This window comes from Crassostrea angulata, chromosome 7 (genome assembly GCF_025612915.1).
Source record: "Crassostrea angulata isolate pt1a10 chromosome 7, ASM2561291v2, whole genome shotgun sequence".
NCBI lineage: Eukaryota > Metazoa > Mollusca > Bivalvia > Ostreida > Ostreidae > Magallana > Magallana angulata.
Window position 1 is genome coordinate 26,175,085 of NC_069117.1, and position 19,683 is coordinate 26,194,767.

General features: G+C 32.2%; 2 protein-coding genes across 2 annotated transcripts in view; both read left to right on the forward strand.

Moving 5' to 3' along the window:
- LOC128191701 (uncharacterized) overlaps window positions 1-3,801 on the forward strand; it is a 78,787-nt gene extending 74,986 nt beyond the window's left edge. Inside the window, exons 30-35 of the mRNA XM_052863908.1 lie at window positions 1,007-1,150; window positions 1,265-1,327; window positions 1,649-1,847; window positions 2,450-2,506; window positions 2,905-3,000; window positions 3,117-3,801. Of these exons, the coding sequence (XP_052719868.1) occupies window positions 1,007-1,150; window positions 1,265-1,327; window positions 1,649-1,847; window positions 2,450-2,506; window positions 2,905-3,000; window positions 3,117-3,389 (832 nt within the window). The 3' untranslated portion in view covers window positions 3,390-3,801. The remainder of the gene's footprint in view (window positions 1-1,006; window positions 1,151-1,264; window positions 1,328-1,648; window positions 1,848-2,449; window positions 2,507-2,904; window positions 3,001-3,116) is intronic.
- Window positions 3,802-6,974: 3,173 nt separating this feature from the next.
- On the forward strand, window positions 6,975-14,182 carry LOC128191703 (mucin-3A-like). Its single transcript, XM_052863910.1, has 12 exons — window positions 6,975-7,029; window positions 8,688-8,765; window positions 8,862-9,020; window positions 9,308-9,380; window positions 9,536-9,699; window positions 10,740-10,916; window positions 11,061-11,176; window positions 11,436-11,619; window positions 11,860-12,030; window positions 12,428-12,556; window positions 12,723-12,845; window positions 13,539-14,182. The coding sequence occupies exons 1-12, from the start codon at window positions 6,975-6,977 to the stop codon at window positions 13,742-13,744; spliced, it is 1,635 nt and encodes a 544-aa protein (XP_052719870.1). The 3' UTR covers window positions 13,745-14,182.
- The last annotated feature ends 5,501 nt before the right edge of the window (window positions 14,183-19,683 follow it).

Sequence of the window (19,683 nt, forward strand, 5' to 3'; positions counted from 1 at the left end):
TGTAGATTCAAAGTTGTGAAAATCATGATCCCCGGGGGTAGGGTGGGGCCACATGGGGGTCAAAGTTTAACAAAGGAATGTATATGGTAAATCTTTAAAAATCTTCTTCTCAGAAACTAATCAGCCAGATGATTGTTTATAATTATTAAGACTTTGGCCCCAGGACAATTCTTTGGCCTCACAAGAAGGTTCAGAGTTTGATGTACGTTTATATCCCATATATAAACAATTGTTAAGGATCTTTTTGAGAACTGCAATACTCAACATATGATATGACTATAAAATCATCCTGTTAGAAAAAAGACTAATGATTATAAACATAAGAATATCCAGGGGGAAAATGGATTTTATTTATACAGGATCTACATGTATTATTGTACATTGTCCAGATAGTTTGTATTATGACTCCATTAAGCTGATTTTATCATACCTATTGTTCCTCAGGTGAGCGATGTGGCCCATGGGCCTCTTGTTATTGTTAGAGTACTTGGAATCTTATTGTAAAAAGAAATATTTATAACGTCAGGTGCCTTTGTTTGTTATCGGTATAAAAATATTAACTTTGTTTATTAATTCAGCAGTTGGAGAGTTTTTCTCTCGGATCACAAAATTGAATAAATCTAATGATTTAAATTATCAACCTTGATATAGTCGATTTGATTTTCCCGGTCAGTAGTAATTTAAAAATTTTCCTTGGGGTCTTATTTTACATAATATACCGTTGTGTCAATTTTCTACAATTTTGAAGGCCGGGATTGAGTAAAATTTAGACAAAGTATCAGACAACTGCAAAAAGCCAGTTTAACGTAGATTGAAATAACTAATTAAAATTCATAATGTTTGGAACCATATTCGAGAAAATCAAGGAAAATTACAAATTCAAACTTTTAAGACCCCGTCTTTCAGTCCTTTGATTTTTATTTTGTTTGAATGTATTAAGAAAAATGACAATTTGGTTTTTTTTATATTCATTTTTATACACGTATACCTGCATCTGTGTTTACAGGACGGACAAGAGAGTTTCCGCTCTTACAAAGGAAATAAAAAATCTCCAGAAATCAAAAGAAACCAGTTCTGAGGAATATAATGCACGAAAACTCTACGAAGAAAACGAGTTTCTGAAAGCCCAATTAGATCGTACTTCAAAAAGGTATACACTTAAAAACTTCTAGACCTTAAATATTTAAGTTTGTCAAAAATACGATGAATCGGTATGTTGTATATAACACGTGGAAAAGAAAGTCCATTGTTTTCTATTATATAGTTATGAGCAACTTAGGAGAGATTATAATGAGGTGAAGCGAGAAAAGGATCATGCATTAAACAGGTTTGCTCTTTTGTTTTTTGTTGTTTTTTTACCTAAAGTGGATTTTAAAGAGAGTGATTATAAAAGGAGGCTGGTTGGTCAATAAATTAACCATCAGATCTCTCTAAAATGTTTAGATATGATTTTTTATTGCTATTAACTTTCATTAAATAAAGATAATGTCATATAGTTAAACTTTTAAAAATAATTTTTTCCCCGGTATCTTTAAGCAGAGATCTTCCTCTCAGGAACATTAATATAGCCGAAAACAGCTACGACCACCAAGCTCTCAATGACTTTATCAAATATTATTTTGATGGAACTAATTATTGTACACCCTAGATTGAGTTCTGTAGCAGGGGAGAAGCTGAGAAACAACAACCCTGGTATAGCGGACCTGAGTGATGAGAATCGGCCAATAAATCTGGGAGAAAAGTTCAGTCAGCTGTATGATGACCAATGGACAGATGCAATTGAACACCTGGAGGAAATGGGTTATAGTGAAACAGAAGGAATCCGGCGTCTCCTAGATATTCTTAAGGTCAGTTTTATGGAAAGATTAAAATGTCTTTTGGTTTTTATGATTATATTTTTTCCATAATTATAACTTACAGTGTAATGATTTTCAATTTTATTCTTAACATTAAATCATAACTAAATACATGCGAAAGATAAAAGATGACTATACATGTTTAAACATATTTGAAATGAATGGTCTGACATTCAAGCCTGAAAATTGTAAGATACAAACTCTTATACTATTTACTCTAATAACATGTAATTTTTTCTGCTGATATAATTATGATATCGAAGTTTTCTCTAATACCTCTGGTTTATATGTACTAGTCACTTGAGTTTCTGTCGATTATGAAAATATGTTATCATCATAATTTTAGCATTTTATCTTACAAAGTTTCAGAACAATTCTAGTTTTATTTCCTTTTGAGCTAAAGACACTATTTTAAAACTGTATATAATTTAAAAATAGCTGTTGAAATGTTCATACAGCTCTTTCTCACTCTTTTATTTTCTCGATCGATCTTTTGTAGTATACTTCCTTTTGATTTCCTAACTTGACATTTAGATGTGTTGAAGATTAACTGTCACCCCGATAACACTTTCTGGAATTTTGACATTTTGTAGGCTGTGTTTGATGAATGTGTTAGATTATCGGACATCCACTTCAATCAACTAAAAGAGGTAGGCTTTAGTCTTCTGCACATGTGAACATACGTGTACTTACTGTCTATAAAACTAACGGAAGACAGAAAAGAGAATGAGTATGAACCTGAATCAAATGAAGTCTGTGCGCGGGATTATAATGAACATGTTAAAAGATTCCTTAATACATGTACATGTTTAAGATATAATATGAACGCGAGTAAAGAAAAGTCAGTATGAATATTTTTTGGTCGAAATACATGTATGTGGACAATCCCATTTCTGTAAATTTTATCCCAAATGTATATGAGATAACACTGCGTGCTATTCTATTCTGTTTGTTAATTTCAAACATTGTAAAAGTCTTTGAGAATAGTGAACAACATATTGTTTTCTTACTTTTTGAGTGACTAAACAATCTTTTTTGATTCAAAAAGCTAACTGGAACATCTCACCTACCAAGTGACCAGTTGAAGAAGTTAAAAGACCTACGCAAGGCCACAGCAGTACACTCGGTAGCCAAAATCAAACAAGTATGGCAGCCTTTCTTATAACGCAGATATATACAGTCTAATTCTCTATTTACATCAAAGGTGTTTACAATAAAAATTATCTTTAAACTGTCCTGCATTTTTCGGTAATTTTGCAGGTTGTGAACGACTACATGAGTACAGCCTTCAGCAAGGAGAAAGCTGCCTGTCAGACCTACATCGACCGAAGCATAGAGCTGTGTTGGTTGATGAGTGTACAGGACCCGCCAGTCGTCATTGACTTCATTGCCGTCCACGGTCAAGCTATTGACGATAAAATTTTACGAAAGTTCACAAAGACGGGCTCAAAGATTGACTTCTTAGTTTGGCCTGTGATTCGATTGCACAAAAACGGACCTTTACTTCAAAAGGGTGTCGTGCAACCAATTTAGAATACTAAATGTAATTCTTTTCAGGGTCCTTGTATATTTTTATGCATATGATATTTAATTAATATTCCCCTCTTTTCATGTTGAGTATCATAATGATTTGTGTATGATATATTTGATTTATTATGAACAGTGGAAGTTGATTTATTATGAACAGTGGAAGTAATTTCTGATGCACAATAACTATGAACTTGTTAATGGCTGTTCCAAGTAAATAACGTCAGAGATGAATACAAAGATACCAGGTTTCAAAAGGTTGATGCCAACTTAAATTGATAATAGTAAAAATGTCATGAAGTATTTTGATCTGCAAAATTCTTTAAAAGAATTAGTTCTGTATATCCATGAAACAATTCTTTTATCTGTCAGAGGTTTAGGCAAATATTGTTGGTTAGTTTGGGTTTTCCAGCTGTCTGACATTTCGTTTTCGCTTTGCAAACAAAAGAATTGAAGTAATTTTCAGAACAGTCAAATGTTTTCGAAATTAACACACATTCTCTGTGTATTTTATTTAATTATTCCTTGTTATAAAAAAATCTTATCACTTTTCAATTATACATACCTAAAGTATCTTTGAAATATCCCTTAAGTTTTTGTGATTTAGAGTCGGGGCAAGCTTTGCAATTATGAAAATAAATAATTATCATCTTCGACATGACACGAACAATGGTAGATATTTGAGAGGTATCTTAATGTGTCCTTTGAAGACAATAATTTAAAAGCTCGGTGAATTGGTTCAGATTTTCTTTGCATGGGGTATTTAGAAATTTAGAATTATCTTTTTTTTTAACATATGTTAATCTACAATTCTCTTTAAAGTTCACAAAACGATTATAAACGCTATCGTTATTGACATCTATGCCAAATTTCACAGGGGCCAAGTCCCGTCTTTATTTATGGTTACAATGAAATTGATGTTAAAACATGCTTGGCCCCTGTGCCAAATTTTGGATATATATCGTGCCCATATATCGAAAGTATATTTTACTAAGTTGTTTGAACTATATTATAATCAGAAATGTATTAAACATAAAGACATGAATATATGTTTGTTTAATCATAATCGATTAAAACAATTCGGTTTGAACGGTGTCCATACGTAGTTGATATTTTCTTTTACATTAAAAAAAAGTTAGATTACCTTTTATAACAATGTAATGACGATGTATTTTTTTTCATAATGTTATGTTAGGTTTAAATTATACATTTTTATATGAAATTTGAAATCTTATTTTGATCAAATTTTGAACATTTTTAATCAAGAAAAAAATAACAAAATTAAATGATTCTCAAACTTTTAAAAAAAATTTTCTCAAGTAAATATTTCAGTTTGTATTAAACATAATTTTATTTTATATTATGACAAGCATATTAAATTATATATATTTTAAAATATGTTTTGATAATTTTTTTTTCAAGTTAAACTACAAAATATGAATGTGATTTATATATATATATATATATATATATATATATATATATATATATATATATATATATATATATATATATATATAATGAGAACGGTTATTTTAATTTTTTGAAGACAAGTGATTAACTGCCAGCTGTTTGACATATGCCTGTTCGAGGAAGAAGCATTGTCTTTCGCTTGTACAAAACTATATTCATAATAAAAATAAGTTGACAAAAGTTGACAAGTGTTATTGTGCTTTTTGTCTTTTGTATCATTTGCTAAGTTAAAAAGTGTGTAAATGTATTATTTTTATAGTTCCGATTGATCTTTTTGAAATCTATTTCTAATATGTTCCTCACTATATAAGATTAATAATTTGATCACAATAACGCTTGTATTATAGACTAGTATATTAATGTTCTTGTGTTATTTGCTTGAAACTTGATATGAAAATACTTCAAAGATGTTAACTTTCATTAAGGAGTCGTCTGCTGTAAAATTTGTGTTACATGTATTCGTAAACTAATATAAAATTGGAAACTGTCATACTTTATTATGAATTATGCAACATTTGAACATTTGTGAACTTTAACGGCCATTTTGAACGCAAATCGAATACAAATATGAATGCCAAAGAATGCTAAGAAAAAGCATTGAGAAGTCTGACTCCGCGCCTTTTTTTCTTTTTTTTTATTTTGTTCAGTCCTGGCAAAACGTTTATCTTTGAAAATCAACGTTAAAGAAATGTATTTAAAAAAAAGAAAATCGAAAAAAAGTTTTTCAACACGACAAGATATGTACCATTGACTGTTTATATTTTACTTGAATTCTCGTTATTATACTTTGACACAGCACAGTACCCCCAAAAAAGTCATTTATAGCCGAATTTAAATGATTTGTGACCGATCTAATTTCTTTAACATCAGTTTAAAGGGTCTATTAACGCGGTCATAGAATTTAATTGCAATGACCTATGTGCACTCAGGTCTTCTACTTACAACGCAAGGACAATGTACGATGTGAGCTACTATCTATAGATTTATATAGAAAAATACCTCAGGGGGTCGGTCATACCTTCTAGTTTACGTTTGAAAGTACCACCATAATGGAGTGTCAAAGTTTTGAAAAAATATATCACTGACTTTAAAAAAAATCTGTTTGATGTGAAGTTTGCATATCAATAAACTTGTCAATACTAACCTTGACCATAATACATGTATGTAACGGGTACTTTAATTTCTTTACATTTGCTATTTTTTGCTTAACATATATTTAAACTTATATCTGAGATAATTTTGTTTCATTACAATTATGTCTTGTTATCTTTTTTAAAATTTCAAATAAAACTTTTTTTAAAATGACTAAACATATTATAAAGCATTTTAAAACAAATATCAAAACACTTGTTAGTGCATAAAAGGTACATGTTATTTTGTTGGTGTTTGAAATTATTTGAATAAATAGAAATCAAAATAAGGTTGAAGGTGTTGGTATCGTTATTTTTTTCCAATTGAAACGGTTTATCAGTTCGCTCTAGTCTCTCTCTCTCTCTCTCTCTCTCTCTCTCTCTCTCTCTCTCTCTCTCTCTCTCTCTCTCTCTCTCTCTTTTACATACGTTACTCAACCCCTCATAAAGCTGAGTTTAATACCTCAGTAACGATTTTAGTCTCTTCGGAGCTAAACAAAGTATCTACTCAGCGCATGGCAAATATACGAGAAGGATTATGATTATACATGTAACAACTTTTTAATTACATGACGGAAGAACTTTAAAATGACCTGGTACCTTGGACCATTAAATGCCTTGAGTATATTCATGTCATTTATTGTTCAAAATCTACTTCTGATCAAAGAATCCCGAAAATTGAAAACCATAAAAGTTTCAGTTTATTGAGAGAACTTTATTTTACTCGCTAACAAATGACTTTACTCCAGTCTGATTTCTAAAAGATGGGAATGATAGGACAGAGAATGGAATGGTCCGTTTAATGAAAAAAATAATTATCGTCTTGGTATTATTAGCACCTGAGTTTAATTAATCCAATTCTTCGGAATACACATCAGAAATGACGCGTATTATTCATTCTAACATTATTTTAGACGGTTCCCAGTTTTAATATACTTGAGCAACAAGTTGTGAACGGATAAATCAAATCAAAATTGAATTGTGGAAAATGCAACCCTCCTTAATAAATCTTTTATTTTGGATGTTATGCATCAACTATATTGGTAAGAAAACATTAAAATATTTAAAGGTCGACGACAAATTAATTTTAAAGTCATCTGAAGGCAATTAGAATTGTGAAATAAACATTTATGTTTATTTCATTATGTTTGGGTAATTTAAATCGCAAAATAATAGTTTAACATGTGTAGTTTTTTTTATGGTATTGCTTTTTATTTCATTTTTTATTCCTTTTCTCGATCGAGGGGTTTTGTTCTTAAACCCCTGTACATGTTTACATGTAATGGTAGAAGGTATTATGGTCCTAAAAGTCTTTCAATGAAAAGTTAAGTTTGTTATTGAATAAAACCAAAAGCCACATTTTGCAGATGCAGTAGTATAAATATAAGTTTTTATTTGCATACTAGTATTTTTTCTTGATTATTTTTTTTAAAGTTGTTTCATTTGGTGCGAATTGTTGACTATTACGGTATTAAATAATTATCCATACAAACCAATTATCTTGGAAAAGTTATAGACTTTCACCTAAATACACCAGAAAAATTCAAAGACAAAAACATTTGTAGTAAATAAATATCACTTCGTATGGACTTGAAGTTGGCAGAACACAAAACAAAAGCACATTTATTGCACTGTCAGGTATCAAGAGTAATTTAAGAAAAGGGAACAGTTTCGTTTTGTTCCCCAATTTATTGGGCCTATTTACTCGCATATTATGCATGCGAATCAATTCTAAACACGCTACTCTTTTGAAAGATTGGTGAAAAATATACACTGATTTATTATTGATTTTCCAAAATAGTTTTGAAATCTCATTTTCTATATTTATAGCGAAAGTCAAAGCCGTATATAATCACAGGCACACCCGCCTCGACGTCGGGGGGAGGGGTGAGGCGAATCTTAATAAGGAGCGAAATAACGTGGTTCCATAAAATTTGTACAGAATTTGTTTTATACCAATTTTTTTTATACCATTTTTTATTGAAATATGACTTCAGTGACCAGGACAACTGCTTCGATGCCTATTATTATGCACATATGAAACAAACACATTGTTTAAAAGCGTATGTAAAATTTCAAATAAAATCGTACCAAAGTATTCATAGAGTCTCAGAAACGTATTACACGTATGTAATTTACTGATAAAATGTGTCTGTCGTTATATTTTTACACAGAGCGCCATATGAGTTTTTGCTAACAACAGCATGCTTACGGTAAATGTTACAGGCGGAGTAATACTTACTGTACTAGTACATGCATATAGTTGTTGTTGTACACTGTACATGTTGTAGCAGTATGCATGTAGCAGTAGTAGCTGCAGCTGCTTTTGTTAATTAAATCTAACAATGTAATGATTGCTAATGGATAAAGCTGTTCGAAGGTCTAATAATAAGCCTTTAAATGTAGCAAGGGTGATATATAAGCACCTTCTCTTTACTTAAATAGAGAAAAGTGAATATTTCACACTTAAATATAACGACTTATTGGTAGTAATATTTAGAGAGAATAAATATATATAAAACTTACGATAGATATACTAGTAAATAATTACATGTAGCAGGATTTTTCTTCATACACGTTCATATATATATATATATATATATATATATATATATATATATATATATATATATATATATATATATATATATATATATATATATATATATATATATATATATACCTGTTTTTGCGTTTTTAGACTGTCAATGCACCACTATTACAATTGGAAAATTTCCTAATTATGGTGGTATCACAGACTATCTCGACCCTGGAATAAGTGAGTTGTTGTGATATAACGCGATCTACATTAGCATTCATGTTTATTTCATTGTTTTGATTCAAAATGAAATTCTAAATAATTGTCATTATTTAGACAGAACGTTCCTCCTTTCCAATTACCCGATCAACTGTTGTGGCTACATCTCTCAGTGGGAAACAGATGCACGCAATACAGGAGATCTCTACGCACAGTTCTGGAGATCAGTGGAAGGAAACTGGGTGTTGGTCGGAGAAAATAGATTGACTGTTCCAGGTAATGCATACTTAAAATACCAATTCACGGAAGATGAAAACAGTCGTAAAATATTTGAACAGTTAGTAATATTATAGTTAATGGTAATTATCATTATTTTTATCATAATAATTAGCATCGACTAAGTTTTTTCTTCCTATCTAAGTATTTTTTCTTAAAAACCCTTATCATGTTGTTTACGGTTTTATCCACCCAATTTTATCGTATTTTTTGCTTTTGTTGTTTGTCTGTTAATATACTGTGAAAAAATGGAAATTAGAATGAACATACTCTGCTTATATTTCTAGCCACCGGTTCAAACACATTTCCGATCACTTTATCAGAACGGATTGCCGTCGAAGCAAACGATGTGATCGGTTTGTAAGTATTTAATGTGTCTATGTCCTAGAGAAATTGCGGTAACAAAATACAATGCTAAAAAAATTGATATAGTTTACGTATAAAATAAATAATTATGTGTTTATGATATTGCTGAATTAAATTCTACAAAAGTTATAAAATGTTTGGTATTTCAGTAAGTCGCCAGGGTCTACGATTCCTAATGCCAAGGAAAAGAATGGAGGGAGTTTCACGGTGATGTATAAGGATGGGTCTACGGCGTCCATCGGAGACACGGAGGCATTTTCTGATTATGGGGTTGACAACACGGAGTTCGCGATTATATCAACAGTCGGACCAGGCTAGTTGACATTGATATAAACGATCTAAGATATCCTATTCTCGCGGTTGTGATGTAAAATCTTAAGCCACAGTGAAGGGGTAAAGTTCAGATATTTTATAAACAATGCCAAAAAGTGTAGGGTAACTAAAATGACTATGGTGTAGTTTCACCAATTTTAAAATCGATCATTTTCGTAAAGTCATTTGGATGTAATACATACGTCTTACTGTAGTTGTTCCTTAGAGTTGATGATATTGTGTAACCCCTGAGCAATATCTCATGCAAGTCTTGATATATTTCAAGATTACAACCAACACAAATCTGCATTAAAATTAAAACCAAAATCATTATTCATGAAATCTTCGGAACGCGCACAAACAAATGTACACTTTACTTTGAAAAAAACGTGCATGGTTACATGTTTCTTGAGCAACACGTTTTGGTCAACCTCCCACAGGTGCCTGAGGACGTGACCGACCAAACCACCCTTCCATCCCGCACCCCACAGTATATTGAACCCTGGGGACTTTATTCCTTTTTTCAGTAAATTAACCTTTTATGACATATTTATAAACTTATTTATACATTCATTGCATAAAATTACTTAAAACAAACATTAAAAAAGTTAAACCCTCTCTATAACTTCGGGGTCTAGATACTTGAGGGTGGGGGTGGAGAGGGGGGATGGTCGGTCCTGTCCTAAAGCACCTCTCAACACTCCGCTGTAGTTGATGTAAGTTTTTGAAAGTAATTTCACATCTTTTAAAAATCAAGTTGATCTGCTCGTTACTGCTCAAAGAATTGTTGTGTTGACATTATAGAACAAATTACAGTGTCTAAGTCACCGGCTACGTCTTCTATTCGTTTTTCGCCGAGAAGACATTACCTTTACATTTAAAATTCCACAAAATCTGAATATAATTTGAGTTTCCGTTAAGAATACATGTACAGTGTATATATCTATCTTGCTGTTCTTGAGTGGGTCGGGAAATATTACTAAAATAAGGATTTAGAACAGACAGAGTGAATCACGTGATCATAATGTTGAATTTTATTAGGAAGCTCGCCATCATTCAGTACCACGCCGACAACAAACACTATCACAGACGACTCGCCCATAGGGACGCTGGTGCTCTCTGTCAATGTGACTGATGTTGATCCCGGGGACTCGGTCGTCGTGTCCTTGTCCACCATTGTTCCTTCCTCCTCAGCGTACTCATTCAACGCAACTTCAAGTAAGCACCAAAAATAAAAATTGAAATGCATATAACGCACGAATTTTCTCTGAAACGAAGCTTAAGTAAAAATTATAGATCAACTTAAAGAAAGCGTTATTTAAGTCATATTGATAATAATATATGGTTATGATTTATTAAAAGTGGAGTTACAGACCACTTCCGCGTTAACTTCCGGTGCGTTCCAGTTCACCTTCACGGCCACTGACCATTGCGGCAACGCAGCAACCCACACACTGGACCTAACTGTACATAATCCAGTAAGACACTTAGCTTGATATTCCAGAAATTTTGATTTAATTTGATTAGAAAATCATTACAAAATGTATATTCACAATTATGTTTTCATGAAATATTTTGTTTTGATATAAAATTTGACACGAAGAAAGTTCACTTGCTAAGTGAATATAATTTACTTCTGTAGTGTTAGAAATTTTGAAATTTTTATTGTTTGATTCCTTTATTTAGAACGTTTGTGGTTAAAGATTTGTTTAAGAAAGAAAACCTTTTTCTCCTTAGCCTCCAGTGATACACAACCTCCCTGCAGGCTCGTCCATTAATGAAAACTCAAAAACGGAATCACAGCTGTACACGATAAACGTAACCGACGATTCTGCCAACGATGCAATCACGTGTTACATAGAGAAAACCACCCCACAGATGGCTGACTTTTATATCAGACGGACCAGTCTGGATACATATGGTGAGTTATTTTTTTAACTTTTATATGCCTTTAGAAACATTTTCATTTTATTAGTTAACGCTTTAAGAAAAAAAAATCATTAAGGGTACGATTTCAGAAGTCACAATATTTTTTCTATTATGTTTAATATATTATAAGATATTGGTTTTGGTTTAAGAACATGGGGAAGGTTCTTTTATTACTAAGAGAGTGACAATTGTTTTTTTCTAAATAAAGGCTTTTTATTATTTCTTTACCTAGAATATTCAATTTATTTGGGATCAAACGCGAATACACACCTAGACTATGACACTGCTCCGTCCATTGATCTCAACACCTGTTGTACCGACGCAAAGGTCAATGTCTGTAGCAACTACACAGTGACTCTCATCAAAAACCACCCTCCCGTCATCTCCAGTTTACCGGCCACAGGTAATATATAAGTATTAAAGCACCTACAAGTAAATAGTAAAAAATCTAATGAACCAAAAGTATTTAGGTTCCTACTTTATTAAATACAAATGGATACATGTACCAGTAACTACAAGTATATACATGTAGCTATTTTCCAAACTATATTTATGTACTGAAAATATTTATACTCTGTTCTTATTATCTAAACAACTGATTATATGCCGTATACATTATATAATTTATGGCACTTTAGAGGATAGCATTTTTTCGATTAACTAAAATAACAATTTTTCAGTTATTCTTTCAGTATGCATTGTAAATAAGTTATTTACTTTGTTTTAATAAAAAAAAAATATGGAACATGACTTGTTTTGAACAATGTTCAAAAATGATATTGCTCGATTTCATTAATAAGCTGTAGATGTGTATATTGGTTCTGTGGAAGGGACACCAGTTTACACAGTGGTAGCAACCGACCCCGAGTCTGATAGTATGACGTATGAAATCACGTGTAACAACAGCTGTCCTTTCAGGGTTTCAGAGAGTACGTACAACATTTCATTTACATGCATATGTATGATAAATTTTGTGCTGATCTATATGAATTGCAAATGTATTCGAATTAATCGAAAATTAATAAAAGTCCCAACAGTTGCATGTAGATGGGGATATTTAAGTCTTAATGATTTTTTTTTCAATTTCATTACCAGACGGAGAAATCTTAGTAAATGGCAGTCTAAGTGGATTAAACGGGACGGACTACAATGTTTCCATATTTGTTTTTGATGGGAAAAATAATGTTGGACCAGAAAATATAACTTTATCCATCTCGGGTATGTGTTTCTTTAATAATTTATCTTGTAGCTGAGAATGTTGACTTTTAAAAATGTTTATCTATTCGGTCAGAACTAATGTTCACAAGTCAATTTCATTGCACACTAAAATGCTGTGTGATCAAATTTATGATAAAGCCTTTCGAGCTTCATTGGATTTGATCACCCCGACCGATCATCTCATGATACCCAAAGAATGATTCTTTATTTACTTAATAAACTTTTCGTTTTGTCGAAAACCTAAATTTGTACAAATATTCATCAACTTGAAGGAATCATTTAAGGGAAGAAGTGAATTGGAAAAGACATTGCCATTTAAAATTTACCTCTTACCTTCCAAGATTTTAGCCTCTTTTAGATTTTACCGTTATAGATTTCTCTTAAAGATGTGTTATCTGAACTGATATGAAACAGATTAAAAATATTGTTACCGAACATGTGGTTTCATGCATCACATGCATTTAGTATCCTTAGGAATCAATTTTTGTGGAATAAGTAAAAATCTTAAATTCAAGGATAAGTGAATTTGAGACTAATGATCCTATTAATGTAATGATAAAAAATATTGCACTTGAGTCTACATTTATTTTCGAGGATGAACGTAACAACGAAAATTGGTATGCAACGAATATTGATGAAACATCTGTACCTTATTATACGAATGATTGATCGTTAACTCCAATTGATATGTAGGTACTGAGCCTGCCACTACCACTACCACGACAGCTGCCTCTGTCCAGGCAGCCACTGATGGCGTGGATTCCAACACTCTCAGCGCCATCTACACAGTGGCGGGAATTTCCGCAGTCACGTGTTGTTCTGTTATTGGAGTAGGGCTGTTGGCGCTAAAAATTTATCGCAACGTTAATCGACAAATCAAACCATCCATCGGAGATTAGTTTATGAACAGACCCAGTTACCTGAATATCTCCGATTATGTGATATTTAATAGAATTTCGATTATTTATTGTTTTGAGCGATAAGTTTGCACCAGAATACTTTCAAACGCAATTGGATATTGCATATCTCCAGTGAAGCATACATAAGTGATTAATTGATTTCTTTAGCTGACTTTGGGTTTAGGGAACTTTTGCAAGTACATGTATTTACGATACAGTTTCATAAGAGCTTAATCATATGATGATGCATGTAAATTGTTCTTAGATGATGATATTTTAAAATTTTAAATATTGCACGTTTTCTCGTTTGGGTCCAAATATTTATAAAATTGTGTGAGAGTACACTACAGCTTTAGTTATAGCGACAATATTATAATGAACTGTTTTGTTTTAAGCAATCTCGGAGAGAGAGAGAGAGAGAGAGAGAGAGAGAGAGAGAGAGAGAGAGACGTACATAATGTATCTTGGATTGATAAACAGGAACTGCATATCTTTGTTGAAATTTTTGTATTATGATGTTATGATTTCACTTATGTATTATGGTTATGCATACATCTTTTTTATGTGTTAATTTAATTCGTTAATAGCTACACAAGACAGGAAAATTGATCAGACTTGCACTTTGTTAGATTATCATTCTTTGTAAAATGCACAGAAATTATTTCGTATGAAATATTTTTAATAAAACAAACCTCTGTTGCATAAGCAGTGAATATTTTGTGTTCTTTTTTTGTTGCATTTATCTTGTGGTGCTTGTAAAAGATTAAAACAAGTAGTACCGTGTTTTAACAGTTTAAACATTCATATCCTTAAAGTCAAGAACAAAATCAATTTAAATAACACTGTGTATAAATATCTTATATAAAGAAGAAAACGATATAATTAATTATGTTGAGACAAGGTTTATTGAACCAATATGAAATTCTGACCTTGTGACTACACTCCTGATATTGAAAATCTGAATGTCGTATATGTTCTTCAGGAGTCGACTCCCTGTACCGTAATTTGATTCAATCAGCGGGAAAGATTGGTTATAGCACACACACCAGGCACGTAGCATCGTTTTTTTAAAGTGGGGAGGGGTGGCAGGCCCATTTAAAAAATCTTGACAAGCAAAAAAAGAAAAAGGTTACTTTAAAAAATCATCAAAATCCTAATCCGGGGGGGGGGGGGGGGGGGGGGGAGGGGTGATACACCTTTAACTTCAATTTCACTGATTATTTCCTTATTTTCAATTTAATTTTTTACATGGGCCCCATGGGGGGGGGGGGGGGCAACTCCATGTTAATTCCATTTTTTGTATGTAAATTTAAGACAAATCTTTTCTGAGCAAAAAAGTGGGCGGGGGGGGGGCAGCCCCCTTCTGATGCTACATTGTACGTGCCTGCACACTACAAAAGTTTTGATACTTGCAGCATAAAGATCTGGGACAACTCTATTTTAACAACTGTGTGCATCGTTTATTGACTGAACAGCTGTCATTAAAATCGAATCGTTTTTAGTACATTTTTTGGAGAAACGGTGCAATCGTCTTCTACAAACATTAGATTGCTCGATAATATTTTGCAAAGGGAGGTCCTGAAATAGGTACACTTTTTTCATCGATATTTAGAATAATTTTGCATTATTACGTATAACACTGTGCTGGTGATGTATATTAAACGGATAATTGAAATCAGCCATTTTTATATTTTAGCCTTTGACTTTGTATGATTTGGTTTTGTGGGTTTGTTGTTTGGTTTGTATTTTATTGGGGGGAGGGGGGGGGTAGATTTTTTACTTTTCAATATAAATATGCAGTCATGTTTGTATTTCAAGTGATTAGCAAGGTATATTCAGACCAAATGGACAAGATCTATAAAACCCTTATATTTTTGCAAGCAGATTTTTGTCACTGCTGTATAGTTTTAGATAACATTTATTGTATTGTTTTGTTAGAGTAAATAAATTGTGAATTAATATTCTCTAGAAACTACTGTAAACGTCTTACATTTTGCTGTGAACTTTTTTAAGCGTTTTTTTTTTTTTTTTGCGAAAAGCAGCTACCGCTGAATCAACTACGTGTAAATTTTACGCTAAATGCCTATACAGGCCGCACGGCCCAGTCTGACGTTGAGTTATAATGACGTTTCTATAACGTCGTAGTCATGGGTCTACCTGAGAGTAATATGAGGCATTCACCGTTTGGTCAGAGGGTACATTCGCGTATTCCATCAACATATCACTTGTGCCACTTGTGGACAAGTAAAGTCGAACTTTATTGATGTTTTTCCTGTGTCCTCAATCAAATGTTATGTTTATATCGGTGTTTTACCTCAATCGACACAATTTTTTGTTGGCGGGCTGTTCCGTGCGGTCAGATGACATCGCTTTTTCAAGCGTTTTGAAAGACATATTATTGTTGCCGTAATATCTTTTAAAAAGTCATCAGCTGGTTTGAAAATATTTTCAAACGACGAATGAAAATGACGTACGCCATACAGACTACACCACAATAGAGTCAGAAGATATTGAAGTTTTGAAAAGTTTTATCAAAACTGTAAATATTCATATCTAACAAGAGGCCCATGGGGCCACATCGCTCACCTCAGCAACAATGGGCGTTCAAAAGATATTGTGCCATATGGTCCCTCGGTAGAAAAACAAAAAATAAATATTGTAAAGTATTCGAATTTTACACTTTTTTTTTGTATGCATGTAATCTTTGACATTGTACCTTCATGAAATACTATTTTTTACCAGAATAAGAAATTTCTACGCAAGATATAAAACTAAACATTTGGTAGAGGTATACTGTTAAGTTGTTAACTTCCAAATCCCTATATTTTCGTTCTGCCCCCCCCCCCCCCCCACACTTTGTAAAGCGATCAAAATATATGAGAGCATATAGGTACATTTTTTCATCAACTACTCAGTACTTACTAGTTATTGTATTAAAAAAAAATAATAGTTATTGTTTTTTATTTTAAAAACCCTACATGTATAGATGTGAAGAAGAAAATTGTACCTCAATGTGCTCAATTCCTCAAATTAAAACATTTAACAATTTTATTTGTCTTCTCCATTATAATTAAATGACTGTTATTTACTTCGCGTACCAACCAGGATAATTTTCCGCTGTGATATTCTTAGGAATAGCGATAATAACTTTATCCCCGCAACAGAAATGTGTCAGAAATATGGAAACTGTTTTAAAGATGTCGTTTTTATTTACTCGTGTCTGAAAAACTATCAAAATTGATGTAGATTTCACATTATTTATTGTATAAAGAGAGGGCCCCAGAGAGTAGATATATACAGAATACCGTATCATTCTTTTATTTTGTTTGTACAAGTATTTAACATACTCTAATTCATAGAGATTTTCTAATGTTCAACCAAAATTTCAGCGTCAATTGTAGAATTATAAGCAAGATACAGAGCTCACAGTTCGCCTAGGTTTGATTCATAATTTGTTCACATGAGTTTATTACATTCAGCTTATGATTTTTAACTTGGTATTGACTATTCAGCATTTAAAATGGAAAAAAAGAATGGCCTAAGATTTTATATTCTTTTATTCACTCAAGACCCGTTCACTGGTATTTGAGGTTCAAAATCAGTTTATACAAATGTACACAAACACAGTGAAGGATCACATGTACAGTAGGAGTAATAATGACGAAAAAATGTTAAGTTTACAATACAGTAAGATGTTAAAGTTGGTTTCTGAACGAACAGACTTTGAAAATTTTCTTAATAAATATTGACAAATTTTTTACTTTTTTAATCTTTTAATTAGTTTTTAAGATCTGTGTACAAACATAGAATTGTGAGCAAATCTCTGTATCTTGCTTATAATTTGAAGCTTAACACTCAAATATGGTTAGTAAATAGAAATTGAAAACAATTAAACACAAGAAACATTCACTATAACAAATAAAGAACACAATTTATTTTTTCGAAATGAATCATATATATACATGTATATACCTACATATTTCCGTCAGCAATGTCAAACTTTATTTAAACTGAATAAACTCGAGAAAATGCCGAGCATCGCAACAAAACCTATTGCATTAATCTACCATTACGCAAAAGATAATGCCGATCGAATTACCGATAGAATGAATTGTATTTCATTATTTTTTGATACATCAGATTTTGCTTAATTTGCGCAGGTAAACAGTTAACTGTTTGATTTACCAAAGTCTCTGTTTGATTTGATACGTAAAAATCACGAAATAATACAGACGATAGTTCCCAGGTTACAAGCGGAAATAATGAAAACGAAACGAAAATCGGAACAAGCTAACACCAACGTCATGTGTGAAAACTGTCAACGCATTGAAATATTTAGCCTCAATTTACTTCACAAAATCGGCAACAATATATTTTGCATGTTTCAAAAATTTCCCTTCATACGCGAAGTGTTGCACAACAAGCAAATTCATCATAGTCAGATCGACCCTTTTTCGTATAATGTCATGGCTGCTTTAAACAAAGAACCTCGTTTTAGAAGTATGGAATACGAGTCTAGGTAAAATGGGTATGCAAACCCGGGCCGTGGCAAAATAAAAGCCAAGGCAGATCGACAATCGTTAATTCCAAATACGCATTATTTTGCAGCAATATTTACAGCGAATACAAATATACTAGTCCATCAAATATCCTGAAATTTTAATGAGATTGGCAGATTAATAACTGCCAATCTTTGTTTTGCCCAGACCAAGTCTTGCCTACCCATTTTACCGGATGCCGGATTACCGGATGCCGAACCCGAAGCTATTAAACTGATTGAAACACGCATTTCCTTTATTATTATTTTCGTAATAACTCAGATTTGAAACAGAATTAGCACTTAATTTTTGCAATTTATATTTTCCTTCCCATAAGGATAATTTATGCTAAACTACGTTGAATTGGAATCAGTAGTTCTTGAGAAGAAGATTTTTAAAAATGCACCCCCCTTTTTCTACAGTTTCAAGGTTTTCTCCGCTTTGAATACAGATCGGACTTTTATTTTTGCAATTTATATTTGCCCTCACATAAGGATGCTTTGTGCTAAATTTGGTTGAAATTGGATAAGCGGTTTTAGAGAAGAAGTTCAAAATGTAAAAAGTTAACAGACGGACAGACAGACGGACAGACAGACGGACAGACAGACAGACGGACAGACGGACGACGGACAAAATGTGATCAGAATAGCTCACTTGAGCTTTCAGCTCAGGTGAGCTAAAAACTCAATTACAAAGCTCGGAAAATTAGTACGCTGAGCCGTGCGTACTTTCCGCAACCCTTGATACATAAAAAAAATTCTTTATTTCTAGGGAAAACATGCAAAACCACTTTAGTTTGTTTGGAAATTTTATGACAAAGATTTAGATATACAATATGTGTAAATAAACCCATTTAAAATCATTATGACAAAAAATGCGATTTTCACGAACTTTTTGGACAACCCTTGTATGCATAATGAGGTTTATTTAGAAAAACGCCAATTCAACTCCACACTAACATGTCGAAAATTAATCAATTTCCGCCAAAATATCGTGCACGCTAAATATAATACGTTTACAGTATGATATAATTCAACTTTTCAAAATGCTCTTTGTAGGCCATCTTACAATATTTACATTCACTTTCTTTCCTCTTATTAAATTGCATTGATAGATTTGAGTGATATTTGCGCATAACACAGAAGACCCAATCACCAAATCTGGTGCGTATGAATACATTCAGTCTTCCTTCAGAACATGACTGACTCTCCTCCCGACTTCAAACCGGATCACGACCTGATTTTATACTTGGGCTGATTAATATTTCATGGATGTAAATATTGTTTAAGATTTAAATGAATTCAATTGATTAATTTCTTAGTATATACCAAAAATAAATTCGTCAAATTACAGAATGAAAATAAAATTGTGTTATTAGAATTTAAAACGCTGTGCACCATT

Coding starts and splice junctions, on each gene's coding strand:
- LOC128191703 (XM_052863910.1), top strand. CDS start 6,975: ATGCAACCCTCCTTAATAAATCTTTTATTTTGGATGTTATGCATCAAC. Junction 8,766..8,861: donor CTATCTCGACCCTGGAATAA/GTGAGTTGTTGT, acceptor GTCATTATTTAG/ACAGAACGTTCCTCCTTTCC. Junction 10,917..11,060: donor CTCATTCAACGCAACTTCAA/GTAAGCACCAAA, acceptor ATTTATTAAAAG/TGGAGTTACAGACCACTTCC.